The 17,914-nt window shown below is 40.7% G+C and overlaps 1 protein-coding gene across 1 annotated transcript in view; it reads left to right on the top strand.

Moving 5' to 3' along the window:
• Nucleotides 1–17,914, top strand: part of MAOA (monoamine oxidase A) — a 75,917-nt gene that overhangs the window by 40,744 nt on the left and 17,259 nt on the right. The window contains exons 4-9 of the mRNA XM_020878857.2: nt 5,747–5,851; nt 6,766–6,857; nt 10,212–10,353; nt 15,953–16,102; nt 16,756–16,915; nt 17,803–17,899. Coding sequence (XP_020734516.2) covers nt 5,747–5,851; nt 6,766–6,857; nt 10,212–10,353; nt 15,953–16,102; nt 16,756–16,915; nt 17,803–17,899 — 746 coding nt within the window. The remainder of the gene's footprint in view (nt 1–5,746; nt 5,852–6,765; nt 6,858–10,211; nt 10,354–15,952; nt 16,103–16,755; nt 16,916–17,802; nt 17,900–17,914) is intronic.

Raw genomic sequence — 17,914 nt, forward strand, 5'->3', positions numbered from 1 at the left:
GAGAAACACCTGACACTTTGGGGAGAAAACTATAGAATCACCTGCCAATGCAGGAGACATAAGAGATGGGAATTCAATCCCTGGGTTGGGAAGATACCCTGAAGGAGGACATGGCATCCCACTCCAGTATTCTTGCCTGGCAAATCCCCATGGACAGAGAAGCCTGGCGGGCTATAGTCCATGGGCTCGCAAAGAGTCAGATATGACTGAAGTGACTTAGCACGCACACATGCATAGAATCACATTTAAAATAACATGAAGGTGCATACCCAAACATTTTTCACCCAGTAAAGAGCCATCTCCAGGCCCTCCCACTGCCCTGTTTTAGGGATTTACCCAGGCAGAAAGTAGTCTTGAATTGTCTAGTTTAGAAGCAGGCCATGGATGAAATAAGCCTTCAGGGACTGGTGAGAAAGGAAGAGGTACGTGACTGTTTCCACATACATGCATTTCTTTAGCACATTGAGATTTTCTGTGAAATAAGAACAAAGAAGCCAAACACTGCTAAGAGAGAAACTCATGAACACCTTTTATCAACTTAGTACCTCTGTCAACAGGATAAAAATCAACATCATGTCAGGCCTCTATGATCTCCTTTTAAAATATTCCATGACTTACAACCTTGGGTGAAATCCTATTCTGGTTGGTATCATACTTATCACATTTATTTATCATACTTAATGTCCCCTGATGATTAAGCATATTTAAGGATTTTCAGTGAAACTAGGCTATGCCATGTGGGGCCACCCAAGATGGATGGGTCATGGTGGAGAGGTCTGACAGAATGTGGTCCACGGGAGAAGGGAATGACAAGCCAATTCAGTATTCTTGCCTTGAGAACCCCATGAACAGTATGAAAAGGCAAAAAATAGAACACTGAAAGAGGAACTCCCCAGGTCAGTAGGTGCCCAGTATACTACTGGAGATCAGTGGAGAAATAACTCCAGAATGAATGAATGGATGGAGCCAAAGGAAAAACAATACCCAGCTGTGGATGTGACTGGTGATAGAAGCAAGGTCTGATGCTATAAAGAGCAATATTGCATAGGAACCTGGAATGTTAGGTCCATGAATCAAGGCAAATTGGAAGTGGCCAAACAGCAGATGGCAAGAGTGAACATCGACATTTTAGGAATCAGCGAACTAAAATGGACTGGAATGGGTGAATTTAACTCAGATGACCATTATATCTACTACTGTGGGCAGGAATCCCTTAGAAGAGATGGAGTAGCCATCATGGTCAACAAGAGTCCAAAATGCAGTACTTGGATGCAATCTCAAAAATGACAGAATGATCTCTGTTCATTTCCAAGGCAAACCATTCAATATCACGGTAATCCAAGCCTATGCCCCAACCAGTAACACTGAAGAAGCTGAAGTTGAACGGTTCTCTGAAGACCTACGAGACCTTCTAGAACTAATACCCCAAAAAGATGTCCTTTTCATTATAGGGGACTGGAATGCAAAAGTGGGAAGCCAAGAAACACCTGGAGTAACAGGCAAATTTGGCTTTGGAGTACAGAATGAAGCAGGGCAAAGGCTAACAGAGTTTTGCCAAGAGAATGCATGGTGATAGAAAACACCCTCTTCCAACAACACAAGAGAAGACTCTACACATGGACATCACCAGACGGCCAACACCGAAACCAGGTCGATTATATTTTTTGCAGCCAAAAATGAAGAAGCTCTGTACTGTCAGCAAAAACAAGACTGGGAGCTGACTGTGACTCAGATCATGAACTCTTTTTTGCCAAATTCAGGCTTAAATTGAAAAAAGTAGGGAAAACCACTAGACCATTCGGTTATGACCTAAATCAAATCCCTTATGACTATACAGTGGAAGTGAGAAAGTAGATTTAAGGGACTAGATCTGATAAACAGAGTGCCTGATGAACTATGGATGGACGTTTGTGACATTGTACAGAAGACAGGGATCAAGGCCATCCCCGTGGAAAGGAATGTAAAAAGGTAAAATGGTTATCTGAGGACGCCTTACAAATAACTGTGAAAAGAAGAGAAGCAAAAAGCAAAGGAGAAAAGGAAAGATATTCCCATTTGAATGCAGAGTTCCAAAGAATAGCCAGGAGAGATAAGAAAGTCTTCCTCAGCGATCAATGCAAAGAAATAGAGGAAAACAACAGAATGGGAAAAACTAGAGATCTCTTCAAGAAAATTAGAGGCTGATTCATGTCAATGTATGACAAAAACCATTACAATATTGTAAAGTAATTAGCCTCCAACTAATAAAAATAAATGAAAAAAAAGAAAGAAAATTAGAGATACCAAGGGAACATTTTATGCAAAGATGGGTTTGATAAAGGACAGAAATAGTATGGACCTAACAGAAGCAGAAGATATTAAGAAGAGGTGGCAAGAATACACAGAACTATACAAAAAAGATCTTCATGACCCAGATAATCATGATGGTGTGATGATCCACCTAGATGGCTCTAGGTGTGATGACCCACCTAGAGCCAGAGATCCTGGAATGTGAAGTCAAATGGGCCTTAGAAAGCAACAGTATGAACAAAGCTAGTGGAGGTGATAGAATTCCAGTTGAGCTACTTCAAATCCTAAAAGATGATGCTGTGAAAGTGCTGCACACAATATGCCAGCAAATTTGGAAAACAGCAGTGGCCACAGGACTGGAAAAGGTCAGTTTTCATTCCAATCCCAAAGAAAGGCAATGCCAAAGAATGCTCAAACTACCGCAAAATTGTACTCATCTCACACGCTAGTAAAGTAATGCTCAAAATTCTCTAAGCCAGGCTTCAGCAATACATGAACCATGAACTTCCAGATGTTCAAGCTGGTTTTAGAAAAGGCAGAGGAACCAGAGATCAAATTGCCAACATCTGCTGGATCATCGAAAAAGCAAGAGAGTTCCAGAAAAACATCTATTTCTGCTTTATTGACTATGCCAAAGCCTTTGACTGTGTGGATCACAACAAACTGTGGAAAATTCTGAAAGAGATGGGAATACCAGACCACCTGACCTGCCTCTCGAGAAACCTGTATGCAGGTCAGGTAGCAACAGTTAGAACCGAAAATGGAACAACAGACTGGTTCCAAATAGGAAAAGGAGTACTGTATATTGTCACCTTGCTTATTTAACTTCTATGCAGAGTACATCATGAGAAACGCTGGCCTGGAGGAAGCACAAGCTGGAATCAAGATTGCCAGGAGAAATATCAATTACCTCAGATATGCAAATGACACCACCCTTATGGCAGAAAGTGAAGAGGAACTAAGGAGCCTCTTGATGAAAGTGAAAGAGGAGAGTGAAAAAGTTGGCTTAAAGCTCAACATTCAGAAAACTAAGATCATGGCATCTGGTCCCATCACTTCATGGCAAATAGATGGGGAAACAGTGGAAACAGTGAGAGACTTTATTTTGGGGGTCTCCAAAATCCCTGCAGGTGGTGATTGCAGCCATGAAATTAAAAGATGCTTACTCATTGGGAGAAAAGTTATGACCAACCTAGATAGCATATTTAAAAGCAGAGACATTACTTTGCCGACAAAGGTCCGTCTCGTCAAGGCTATTGCTTTTCCAGTAGTCATGTATGGATGTGAGAGTTGCACTATAAAGAAAGCTAAGCGCCGAAGAATTGATGCTTTTGAACTGTGGTGTTGGAGAAGACTCTTGAGAGTCCCTTGGACTGCAAGGAGATCCAACCAGTCCATCCTAAAGGCAATCAGTCCTGGGTGTTCATTGGAAGGACTGATGCTGAAGCTGAAACTCCAATACTTTGGCCACCTGAAGCAAAGAGCTGACTCACTGGAAAAGACCCTGATTCTGGGGAAGACTGAAGGCAGGAGGAGAAGGGGATGACAGAGGATGAGATGGTTGGATGGCATCACCAACTCAATGGACATGAGTTTGGGTGGACTCCGGGAGTTGGTGTTGGACGGGGGGACCTGGTGTGCTGCAGCTCATGGGGTTGCAAAGAGTCGGACATGACTGAGCAACTGAACTGAACTGAACTGAACTGAAGGATTTTCTTAAACTGTTTTTTTTTTTTTCAAAGCAAAGGTAAGTTTGGTATAAGACTATTACTTGAGTATAAAATATAGATTTTTTTAAAAGTTTCAATTAAGGAAAGAATTGCAACAAGAGCCAACTGTTCTGAAGGCTGCTTGCAAACTATTATTTAATCCAGTCTCTCTCCGTTACATAGTTATTTTTGTGTCTGCCAGTTTCTCTCAGAACATTCTTGCACATTTTCCAAAGTTGACCCTGTTACCCTTGAGCTTCTTAGTCTCCTTGTTTATTCCTTAGAAACATAAAAGATGTGTGGAAGATTTATAAGTTTCACATTTCAGAGTTCTCTTTCTTTAGTCAGGAAGTTTAAGATGTCTCTTGGACAAAACTATCTCAACATTCCATCAATCGTATAAGAGGCCGGAAAGCTTATTGTTTATGAGCAAAAGCTGTGGGAGCAGGAAATTTCTGTCCTACTGTTTTCTAGCTAATATCACTAAGGTTTGGTTTCCTCATTTGTAAAATGGGAATATTAATAGTTCTTTCCTCCAGAGGGTTGGGGTGAGCATTACAGGAGACAATGCATAGAAAGAGCTTAGGCCAGTGCCAGGCATGGAAAAAGATCTTAATGACTATTAGTAATAATAGTGGTGATGGTGGTAGTGATGATGATAAAGGATTTGGAGTCTTTGTCTTGCAGCATTACAACACAGCATTTTCAGATAAGAAATCAGATCACATAATCTGCCAAGGTTATTTGAATTTGCTACTCTGGAAGGGAAAATTACTCCTTTGTCACTTAATGGCCGCCATGTAGTCTTTTTTTTTTTCCATTTATTTTTATTAGTTGGAGGCCAATTACTTTACATCATTACAGTAGTTTTTGTCATACATTGAAATGAATTAGCCATGGATTTACATGTATTCCCCATCCCGGTCCCCCCTCCCACCTCCCTCTCCAGTCTTACTCAGTTGGAAAGTGTGTGTGAGTGTGCACCCGTGAATGCTAATGATCTTCTGTCTTGTGTCCCTGCCTTGATGATCAGGAGTCTTACTTCAGCCCTTTTTAAAAATCTAGCTCTTAATATTGTTCAGTGCACACAGTACACACAGTAGGCTTTCTATAAATACTGAATATGTTTCTATTCAATAAAATGGAAATTGTGTGCAAAATGTATTAATAGACAATGTTTTGACCTTATGAAGATTTACAAGATGTTTTAAAGAAAAAGGAATTCAGTTAGGAAATAAAGGGAATTCCATGGCGCTTCCAATGCAAAGGGCATGGGTTCAGTCCCTGGCAGGGAACTAAGATCCCATAAGCTGTATGGCGTGACCAAAAAAAAAAAGAAAGAAAAGAAAGCCTTAGGAAGAATCTAGACCTGCTCTCTTTTCCTAAGGATTCACCCTCCCTTCATAGTAGCACAGTGCCTGTCACACAACTGAAATGAAGTAAATGGTGGCTAAGTGGTTAGGATTCTAGGTTTTCATTGACAGGGCCCAGGTTCAACCCCTGGTCTGGGAACTGAGATCCCACAAGCCAAACAGCCAAAAAAAAAAAAAAAAATCAGTCAAAACCAGCTAAAATGACACAAGGGAATTCTTGATAATCTAACTGTAATTTGAGTCTTATATAGGTGCTGTCCATCATTGCTTTTTGACACGGTAGAGGATCCTGTTTCTTTGAAAATGGCTCTGAGGTTGCCTGGTTGGGATTTTTAGAATGTCATCCTAATTTAACATATTATCCTTTTCTTTTAGGGAAAAACTTATCCATTTCGGGGTGCCTTCCCTCCAGTATGGAATCCCATTGCCTATCTGGATTACAACAACCTGTGGCGGACCATGGATAACATGGGAAAAGAGGTAAAGTGTGTGTTCAGCTTGCCCTTAACCTGTGACTGAAATCAATAGCAAATGTTTAATATCCTTCCACAGTGCAGGGAACATTGATGCATATCATTTCCAATGTGCCCAATAACTCTGCCACTTTGGTAGTATTTCTGCTTTAGTGAGAAGAAATTCAGTGCCAAGGGGTTACATAATTTCTCCAAGATCATACAACAAGGGAACCAGGATTCAAACCCACATGTCTCTGATACTAATGTGTGTACCTGTGTGTTTTCAACTCTATGCCGCTGAGTATTTATATGACATATTTTTACTGGGAATCCTACTTAGAGTGATCTTATCCATATATTATGCCACCTGAGATAATTAAGGGGAGAAAGATTTGTTTCCTCAAAGTGTTTTTTCACTGAGTATCAGTAACTCAATAACTATAATATCCATCTCTCAAACTTAATTTGGGAATTTAAAATGGCTGTTGTGGGCACGTGTGCATGCTAAGTCTCTTCAGTCATGTCTGACTCTTTGCAACCCTATGGACAGTAGCCCACCAGGTTCCTCTGTCCATGGGATTCTCCAGGCAAGAATACTTGAGTGGGTTACCATAGCCTCTTCCATTAGCTTTCAATAATAATTATGATGACCATCATAATTACATATTAATTTATATTAATGCATATATTTAGGTATTATTTTGGCAACAACATTAGGGCATAGAATCCAAAGAGCTATCCGTCCCAAACCCACCACTGGGTTCATAGTATACACATGTAGTGTATGTATACACCACTGTCTATAGGTAAATAGGATTCTATGCACATCACACATTCCAACATAAAGAAACCAGTTTTCAGAGTTTCTCCTGAGGGCTTTTTGGCAGTCCAGTGGGTAGTAACCATCAGACCTAAATGTCAGCCTTCCTTTCTTTGCAGATTCCAGCTGATGCACCATGGGAGGCCCCACATGCAGTGGAATGGGATAAGATGACTATGAAAGATCTCATCGAAAAAATCTGCTGGACAAAGTAATATTGACTATTTAAAATGTACTTTCTATCTTCCCTTCATATTGTCCCTATCCTATCTTGAACTTCAGAGTTTTTCTTCATAAGTTATAGGAAAAGTTAAGGGAAAACTTAATGACCTTTCCATCAATAGTGACTTTAAGGGCCCTTGAGACACTCAGAGCACATAAAGTGAATCTAAAACATAAGAAGAAAAATAGGTGAAGGAAGCTGAACTTTTTTTTTAATGAAAGAATTGTGCACTTTGCCATAAAAGAAGTAATTGTGTTTTCAGATAATATAGAGGTCAGCTGCAAAAGCAATTTGGAAAGGAGTTAAAGTAATTTCATATAAATACAGGATAACTAGAGGGAAGCTAGTCTATATTAATAAAAACTATAAATTATATGTTTTCAATGAGAATCTGTGTTATTAACTGAGTTACAGATCATTCTGTCAGCATTTTGGGGCTTCTGTGTGAAGGCACCATACGAAGCACTGCGGAATGGTGGTGAACTTATGATGCATGGCCCCTAACCTCATGGAGTTGATATATTTTTAGCAGGAGAGACTGTAATTACACACATGTTACATAATTCTAGGAGAGATTGAAATGGGGGAACCTAACCTCTCTTGAGGGTGAAGGAGAGATTCCTTGTTGAAACAAAGGAGTTACTACATCAACTAAGAATGAGCCACAGAGGGTGGTAAGGGACAAGGAAGGATGGATGGTGTGAGGGCAAGCTATCTTCCAGGAATGTGCCTAATGGATGAGGGAAAGAGGAAAGATAGATGGTGTGAGAGAATGGCATCTTCAATGAATGAGCCATAATAGATGGGGGAGACAGGAAGGGTGGATGCTGTGGGAATTAAGAATCTTCATTGAAGGTGCCATAGAGGGTGGGAGAAGATAGGAAGGGTGTTTAGTATGGGTAAATGGTATTTTGCAGGATGATTAACGGGATAGGGAAGTTAGGAAGAAGGGATGGTGTGAGGAGATGGCATATTCCAGGAATGAGCCAGTAGATGAGGGAGACCAGAAAATGGATGCTGTGAGGGGATGGTATCTTTCAGGAATGAACCACAGGGGATGGAAGGAGACATAAAAGATGTGTGTGCACATGGTGTGTTTTAAGAATGAGCCAGTTGATGAGAGAGAAAGGAAGGGTGGATGGTGTGTGGGGTTGCTGTGTCCAGGAATAAACCATATTGTGTGCAGGGGACAGGAAATAGTGGATGGTGTAGCAGACTGGTATCTTCTGGGTATGAGCCTCTGTTGACAGGGGAAACAGGAAAGATGGATGGTGTGGGAGGCAGGTATGTGCCAAGAATAAGCCATAGTGCATGGGTAGAGACAGGAAGGATGGATGATATGGTGGGATGGTGTCTTCCAGGATAAGCCACAGTGGATGGAGGAAGGTGGGGAGGTTGTGTCGTTGTGGGGATAGTATCTTTGAGAAATGCACCAATTGGTGGAGGATATAAAAGATATATTATGTGAGATGGTGGTATTTCTCAGGAATGAAGCACAGTGGGTAGGGGGAGAGAGGAAAGAGGGATGATATGTGTAGATGGTATCTTCCAATGACAAGTCAGTTGATGGAGGAGACAGGAAGAGTAGATGACGTGGGGAGATGGTATCTTCCAAGAATAAGTCAGTTGATGGATGACAGGAAGAGTATGGTATGAGGGGATGGTATCTTCCAGAAATGAGCCACAGTGGATGGGGGGAGATAGTAAGGATGGATGGTTTGGTGCAATGTATCTTCTAAGAGTGAGCCATAGTGATGGGAGGAAAAGAGGATGGTGTGAGGGGATGGTATCAACAAGGAATGAGCAGCAGTGGATGGTGGAGAAAGGAACGGTGGATGATATGAATGGTGACATCTTTCTGAAATGAGACACGGTGGATGGGGGTAGATGGAGAAAGGTGGATAATGTGGCAGGATGGAATCTTCCAATAATGACCTGCAATTAATGGTGGGAAGCTGTCAGGAAGGATGGGTGGTGAGGAGGATGTTTTTGTCCATGTATCTTAAAGAATGAGTCAGTTGATGGGGGGATATAGAACTGATGGATGGTGTTGGGGGATGATGTGTCTTCCATGAATGAGCCCAGTGGATGAATGGAGATCAGGGTATGGGGAGGATATATGTTTCAGGAATAAATCACAATGAATTGGAAACAGGACCAGTGGATGGTATGGGGTGTTGGTATCTCACAGGTGAGCCACAGTGATGGAGGAAGACAGGAAAGGTGGGTAATGCAATAAATGGTATCTCCCAGGAATGAGCCATAGTGGATGGAGGAGACAGGAGATACGGTTGGTGAGGAGGGGTGATGTTGCAGTAGCGAGCCATAGTAATGGGGAAAAATAGTAAAGGGGGAGGGATGGTTTCTTTCAGGAATAAGTCATAGTGGATAGGATGGATGGAAGGATGAATGGTTGAGGCATGGTATTTTCCAGTAATCGGCCACAAATAATGGTGGGAGATGTGAAGGTTGGATAGTGTGGGAAATGCCCACCCCCATGCCCAGTACAGAAGGGGCAGCTTATGAAGGCCCCCAAGATGGGTAGATTGACATGTTTTAACAATGAGTGAACAGTATGTATGCCTAGACCATAAAGATGCCATGAGGAAATGATGTATGGGAGTTTACAGAACTTGAGAGGCTGATGGTGCAAGACACATTATTGACCATATACAAGACTTTTTGCCCTTTGCTGTTAACATCATTGAAGGGTTAGAGAAGGAAATGACAACCCACTCCAGTATTCTTGCCTGGAGAATCTCATGAACAGAGGAGCCTGGCAGGCTACAGTCCATGGGGTCACAAGAGTCGGACATGACTTAGCAACTAAACCACCACCACCAAGCAGAGTGTTTATTTTTTGTTTATTTTGTTTGTTTCTTAGTTTTGGACTGTGGAAAGACTTAATTGGCTGTAATATAGAGAAGGATCGTGAAGGAATGTAGTCATATGACTAGGTAGGGATACCCAGGAGCAGCCATCACTGTTTTAACCCAGGTGAGGGACAGTGGTAGCCTGGACCAGGGTGGGGGCAGTGGAGGTGTTGAGGAGAGGAAGTTTGTTCAAATAAGTGAAAACAATATCCTCAATGAACCCTGACAAGCATATTAGCCTTTTAGACTGCACTGGATTAGCATGTTTGGAGCTAACCCATAATTTCCAACAAGTCAGGAAAAAATTATTTTCCCTGAGAGTTCAAATCTGCATTCTGTCAGAGACTGAGTCCATGAGTATTTTTTAAAGGCATAGAAATGGTTTCTAACCATACTAACTTATGTTTTTAAAAGATAATGTCATGTGAAGCATGTATGTATTTACTCCTGACTCTTGTTCTATGACCAGGACTGCTCGGCAGTTTGCATCTCTCTTTGTGAATATCAATGTGACCTCTGAACCCCATGAGGTGTCTGCCCTGTGGTTCTTGTGGTACGTGAAACAATGTGGAGGCACCACTCGGATATTCTCCATTACCAACGGAGGCCAGGTATGAAGTGTCCATTCTCACACTAAACTTCACGTCTGATTTTATCCTCAGCCAGTGCAGTATCTTAATAATTGCTTCTATATTTTGAAACATGAGTGAATTTGAAACAATTTCAAAAAAACTTTTCTGAAAACAAAATTTTCTCATTTCCAAAAATAGGTTCACGACTAAAGAATATTTCATTTTGAATTTTGTTTGAGGAATTCTGTTCCTTCCTTTTGGAAGCAGGTGAAATTAGACTATGTAGGAGGAGCTCAGTTATTAAAATCAACTAATTTTCAAAAAAATCTAGTGCTTGTAAAATTGTCATTAAAGTCATCTCTGTTCCAGGCATGAGACTTTTGGTCCCATTCTGTGTCTCAGAGTTATTAGTTTATGTTAACTGTTATAGAATGGAATTGACTATTCTTCTAATACAAGTGATTTCTGGTTACTCTTTCAATTAAATTCTACATTTTGGGGATAAATTTTGCTGCCTACTAGCATTTGCCCTGCTTCTATACCACATCCTAAATCAAATCCCTTATGATTATATAGTGGAAGTGACAAATAGATTCAAGGGACTAGATCTGATAGAGTGCCTGAAGAACTATGGATGGAAGTTCATGACATTATATAGGAGGCAGAGACCAAGCCCATCCCCAAGAAAAAGAAATGCAAAAAAACAGAATGGCTGTCTGAGGAGGCCTTACAAATAGCTATGAAAAGAAGAGAAGGAAAGATATACCCATTTGAATGCACAGTTCCAAAGAATAGCAAGGAGAGATGAGAAAGCCTTCCCCAGCGATCAATGCAAAGAAATAGAGGAAAACAATAGAATGGGAAAGACTAGAGATCTCTTCAAGAAAATTAGAGATACCAAGGGAACATTTCATGAAAAGATGGGCACAATAAAGAACAGAAATGGTATGGACCTAACAGAAGCAGAAGATATTAAGAAGAGGTGGCAAGAATACACAGAACTATACAAAAAAAGATCTTCATGACCCAGATAATCATGATGGTATGATCACTCACCTAGACCCAAATACCCTAGAGTGCGAAGTCCAGTGGGTCTTAGGAAGCATCACTACAAACAAAACTAGTGGAGATGATGGAATTCCAGTTGAGCTACTTCAAATCCTAAAAGATGATGCTGTGAAAGTGCTGCACTCAATATGCCAGCAAATTTGGAAAACTCAGTAGTGGCCACAGGACTGGAAAAGGTCAGTTTTCACTCCAATTCCAAAGCAAGTCAATGCCAAAGAATGCTCAAACTACCACACTATTGCACTCATCTCACACGCTAGTAAAGTAATGCTCAAATTTCTCCAAGCCAGGCTTCAATAGTACATGAACCGTGAACTTCCAGATGTTCAAGCTGGATTTAGAAAAGGCAGAGGAACCAGAGATCAAACTGCCAGCATCCATTCAATCACCAAAAAAGCAAGAGAGTTGCAGAAAAACATCTACTTCTGCTTTATTAACTATGCCAAAGCCTTTTTGACTGTGTGGATCACAACAAACTGTGGAAAATTCTTAAAGAGATGGGAATACCAGACCACCTGACCTGCCTCTTGAGAAATCTGTATGCATGTCAGGAAGCAACAGTTAGAACTGGACATGGAACAGCAGACTGGTTCCAAATCGGGAAAGAAGTATGTCAAGGCTGTATGTTGTCACTCTGCTTATCTAACTTATATGCAGAGTACATCATGAGAAGTGCTGGTCTGGCTGAAGCACAAGCTGGAATCAAGATTGCCAGGAGAAATATCAATAACCTCAGATATGCAGATGACACCACCCTTATGGCAGAAAGCAAAGAAGTAGAGCTCTTAATGAAAGTGAAAGAGGAGAGTGAAAAAGTTGGCTTAAAGCTCAACATTCAGAAAAGTAAGGTCATGGCATCCAGTCCCATTACTTCATGGCAAATAGATGGGGAAACAGTGGCAGGCTTTATCTTTTTGGGCTCCAAAATCACTGTGGATGGTGACTGCAGCCATAAAATTGAAAGACACTTGCTCCTTGAAAGGAAAGTTATGACCAACCTAGACAGCATATTAAAAAGCAGAGACATTACTTTGCCAACACAGGTCCGTTTAGTCAAGGCTATGGTTTTTCCAGTAGTGATGTATGGATGTGAGAGTTGGACTATAAAGAAAGCTGAGTGCCAAAGAATTGGTGCTTTTTTTAAAGTGGTTCTTTAAAAAAATATAAAATAAAAGTGGTTCTTTATTCATAAACTTGATGCAAGTTTACAAATTTTACTGTACATCACCAAATCTGCAATGAAAAATAAAGTCCAAAAATACCCCCAGAACCAAAAACCACAGCCTGTCAAATGTTCAGCTGTCAATCTGCCAGCCATCAGGATAGTAAAGAATTCAATAATATATTCAAGATTTAGCCTTAGGTTTAAGGAACTTTAATGCTTTCAAGAATTCTCCCTTGTCACTTGTTATCTGAGCAACTGACAATCAGAAGCTTATATAAATTAACCAAGTGAACAAGAATGCCTGAAAATCTTTTTATACTATCCTCTTAACAAAAATAGAAAAAAAAGAGAAAGAAATGAAACAGAATAATGCAGAAGTGCCAAGTCTTCAGATGTGGTTTACAAAGTTAAAAACTGAGTCTTAAGACCTAAGAAACACTTTTGAACTTTGTAACTGATTTGTGCAGGGAAAATATGCTTCTGGATTTCTTTTTTTAAGTGCTTAATAACTAGAGTTTACTTTTAAATCAAATTTGAGCATATTAAAAAAATCTATTACCAACTTAATAGGACTGATTCAGGTAAGGCAATAAAATGGAGAGTACACTGATTTGAGTCTAGATTTTATCAAAGAATTAATATATGTAGAATTCCTATTAGTCTTTCAATGTAAAAGTCATTATTATGACTATGGAAAAAACTTAAGCATTCAAATAAGATACTTTTTGTACTATACAGATTTTGTTCAAGGAGTCTGTGTGCAAATCACTATATAAGGTTATTAGTTTACAACTGATTGCAATATTCCATTAATAAAATGGAAACATAAAGTGACTTAGTATTTTAAATAATTAGACCTCTATACTTCAAGATCTTCTTCATAAGAAATACTGAGCCAACAAGAAGCAGATGCAACTCAGCAAGACTCTGATGCCCCAGTGAATTTATGCTTTTGAACTGTGGTGTTGGAGAAGACTCGGGAGTCCCAGGGAGTGCAAGGAGATCAAACCAGTCAATCCTAAAGGAAATCAGTCCTGAATATTCATTAGAAGGACTGATGCTGAAGCTGAAACTCCAATACTTTGGCCACCTGATGCGAAGAACTGACTCATTTGAAAAGACCCTTGTGCTGGGAAAGATTGAAGGCAGAGAAGAAGGGAACGATAGAGGATGAGATGGTTGGATGGCATCACCGACTCGATGGACATGAGTTTGAGTAAACTCCAGGAGTTGGTGATGGACAGGGAGGCCTGATGTGCTGCAGTCCATGGGGTTGCCAAGAGTCGAACACGACTCAGCGACTGAACTGAACTGAACTGAACTGATACCACAGCCGTTACTAATGAATGTAACTCATCTGGCTCCCTGATTGGATACACAACAAGCCAGTAGTAAAGCCAGAATTTCAATTCCCGGATTTTCCAAATTCCGTGATTCTTTATTTCAACACTCTCCCTTAGTGAAAGAAAATGGGTGTCTCTTTTCTAGGAATGTTATGCCTCGATGGGATAAGGTTTAATTGGGAGCAATTTAGTTCTAACTTATGCTCTGTTTCACAGTATGAGGTGTAGAGTCATTGTCAACTTAGTGAATTATTCCTCTCCTTGGGAGACCTCCAGAAGTCCCTAAGTTGTTCTTATGGTTGCCAGTTTGACCTTCAGCTTTAGCAAACATAAGGCAGTTGAATTTTTTAAGTGCCTTTACATCTAGAAATCCCATATTACTCCTTTTAACCTATATTTGTCTTTTGGAAACATCTTGACTCAATTTATATATATATATATATATATATATATATATTTAATTTATTTTTTAATTGAAAGATAATTTCTTTACAGTATTGTGTTATATTCCTCATTCAGAGGAGCCAAGATACTTCTAGGCAAACTCCACATGACCTTTTGGAGGGCATAGTTCAGATTATGAATGTAAAACCATTATCACAATACCTTTACAAAGAACTTAGATTTATCCTTTAATAGTTTAATAGTTATTTATCCTTTAATAGTTTAGTTCAACAAATACTAAATATGAAGATGGAGAAGAGTTCCTGGTCTTTTCACTATACTAACATTCAGAGTAACTCTTGGAAAACAGAGGTCAAATTATTAAATGGTTCCGGTTTTGTGAGGATGGACAGATCATGAAACCAAACTACTTTGGTAATGCTTTTATAAGGAGCTATAGTGGTATCATTAAAACAATAGCCAGTTATTCAAGTGTAAAAATTATTGTGTGGCTGCTGGCACAGGCTTTCTGGAGGAATGTGATTAAGATACCTAATTGAACAATGCTGGGCTGTGCTTCAGTCTGCCTACTTGTATTTCTAATCATTCAAAGATGGTCATCTCTAGCAGGCTAAAAATATTCCCCTGGTTCTTACAAAATACACTGTATTAAGGACTGACCTTAGATTAAGCTGGAAGCATTTCCATGGTGAGTGTAGCAGATGGCACTAGGGTGTAGCACTCATGGTCTTATAGAGCGGCTCAAGGGAGCTAGTCCACAATGTCTGGAGGAATAGGCAGATGCTTAGCCTTCACTTTTCTGTCCTCCCAGTGAAACTTCCAGGCATTTTGGCAAAACGTTCTCAACAGCTGAGATTTAGATTCTTAGAACATCTTTTGGTGATGACCAGGTGATCCTTGAGAGCACCATGAGCCTGTTGCGCCTAGATAGTCCTGGCCTGGGACTTTCAGAAACTGAGGGGAGTTAAGAAACTGCATCCCTATCTCAGTGAAACTAGAAAAAAATAATCAATTTTTTTTTAAAAAAGGAAACTGCCTCCCCCTGGGAGAATCGCAGCACGTTCCCTGTTGCCAGACACCCTCCATCCACTGCACTCTTGGGCATTTGAAGCTTGCTGATATTTGCATTCAGTCAAGGTGCCAGTGGTCTAGGGAAACCTTCCTTCTGATTCTGTGATTTGATTTTAAATTTTTATTGAGATATAGTTGATTTCCAATGTCATGTTAGTTTCAGGTATACAGCAAAGTGAATCAGTTATACATATGCATATATCCACTCTTTTTTTACTAGATTGTTTCCCCATATAGGCCTTTAACAGAGTATTGAGTAGAGTTCCCTGTACTACACAGTAGGTTCTTATTAGGTATCTATTTTATATATATAATGTCAATCCCAATCTCCCAGTTCATCCCTTCCCACTGATTCTGTGATTCCATAAACCAGTAACAGCTTTTTGTCACGTGAAGCTGCATAGAGCATGGTGACTGAGGTGTCTTGGTAGACTGTCCCTGTCCTAATGAGTTCTTCTAACAGTTAACAGTGCAGAGAGTGGAGGTATGGCCTGTGATTTTCCAGAGGTTTCTAATCAGTGGTAAATACGGCTTTCCTTCCTGGGGCGTTTGTCACACTTCCATCCCTGCCTGCCTTTTCCTGTAGGAACGGAAGTTTGTAGGTGGATCTGGTCAAGTAAGCGAACGGATAATGCAGCTCCTAGGGGACAAGGTGAAACTGAGGAGTCCTGTCACCTATGTTGACCAGTCAAGTGAAAACATCACCATAGAGACCCTGAATCGTGAACTTTATGAGGTAATTCAGTTTTGTCAAAAGAAATGTGTATTATGGGAATTCCCTGATGGTCCAGTGGTTAGGACTTGGGGGCACAAGTTCCATCCCCTAGTTAGAGAACTAAGATCCTGCCTGCCTCACGGTGTGGCCCATAAATAAATAAAATTTAAAGAGCTTATATTGAGTAGGTCTGTGGCAGCCTGGTGGCTCAGATGGTGAAGAATCTGCCTGCAATGCAAGAGACCTGGGTTCGATCCCTGGGTGGGGAAGGATCCCCTGGAGAAGGGAATGGCCACCTACTCCAGTATTCTTACCTGGAGAATTCCATGGACAGAGGAGCCTGGCGGGCTCGCAAAGAGTCAGTCACAACTGAGCGACTAACACGTTTCTGTCTTCTGCAGCTTCTAACCAAATATAATCCAAGCAGTGGCATGATTGATGCTGGCATATTTCTGACTCAGTCTTCCAAATTATTAGCCTTAGTTGATGTGACGACTGAGCAACTGAACTGAACTGAACTGATGTGCCTTGTTCTGTGTTGTTGCCTCGCAGTGGTCTCATACTGTACATTGTGACTGCTTAGTGTCCCTCAAAATGATAAATGTGATGTTTCATGTCCCCTGCAAAGACTGTGACTCACATTTGAGATGCTATTTTCTGTCTGTTTGTTTCAGTGCCGATATGTCATTAGCGCCATCCCACCAACTTTGACTGCCAAGATACACTTTAGACCAGAGCTTCCATCAGAGCGAAACCAGCTGATACAGCGTCTTCCAATGGGGGCTGTCATTAAGTGCATGATGTATTACAAGGAGGCCTTTTGGAAGAAAAAGGGTAGGCTGTGTTTATTCATGTTTAAATTGTATTAAGAGAAGACTGCACTCTTTTTTAGGAACATATCAGTTCATTTCAGTAGGAACATATACTACACATTGAATGGAAAAAAGATATGTTTCCAGTTGGCAGAGAAAGGATCAGAAATCTCAGTCTGTCCATTTCTTCATAGTCCCCAGCATCGCAAAATGGCCCCAAGAGCGCTTGCTGGCAGTGAGAGGCAAGGAAGCAGGCCCTCCAGTTGCAGGGCCGTATTGCCCAGGCCCCTGGCATATGTCTCACCACTTCCTCTTCATGAGCACAGTGAGACAAAGAACCACCGTGAAAGAGCGCTTCTTTGAAGTCACACATTCCTGGGCCCCACTTGCTTACTAGCTGTGTTGCCTCAGGTGACACTTCACCTCTCAGCCTCAGCCTCTGTATAAAATGGTAACAATGAGACTTCCTGTCGGGGTGTTGGCATGAGGCAGGGTCTGGGCGGATATGGTGTCGGTTGTTGCTAAGCCTTCATCTCATACTAAAAGGATTCCTTCTTGCCATTTCTTCCCTGGTTTCCCAGAGGCAATTCCTTCTAACACATCCTACTGTTTCTTGTGTATTCCACAACACCAAGGCCATCTTACAATTTTACTCATGCATTGATCATACCTGACCTTTATGTAAAAGTCATCGAGATGGGTCATTTTCTAATGTGTCTGGGTGACCAAACATCCTTGTTTAATCAGTGAGTGTATTTAATGGAAAAGAACTTCTGGGATCAGGGCAAAGACCAATAGTTTGAGTTTTGCCTTCCTCTTAGAAAAATAGTTTTATATATATATTTTAAAATGTCCTTCCTAAATCCTGGTGAAGTTTCTCAATCTCCTATTATTTTTCTTCTGGTTAAGATTACTGTGGCTGTATGATTATTGAAGATGAGGAAGCTCCAATTTCAATAACGCTGGATGATACCAAGCCAGATGGATCACTGCCTGCTATCATGGGGTAAGTGAGACGTGG

Source organism: Odocoileus virginianus, chromosome X (assembly GCF_023699985.2).
Source record: "Odocoileus virginianus isolate 20LAN1187 ecotype Illinois chromosome X, Ovbor_1.2, whole genome shotgun sequence".
Classification (NCBI taxonomy): Eukaryota; Metazoa; Chordata; class Mammalia; order Artiodactyla; family Cervidae; genus Odocoileus; species Odocoileus virginianus.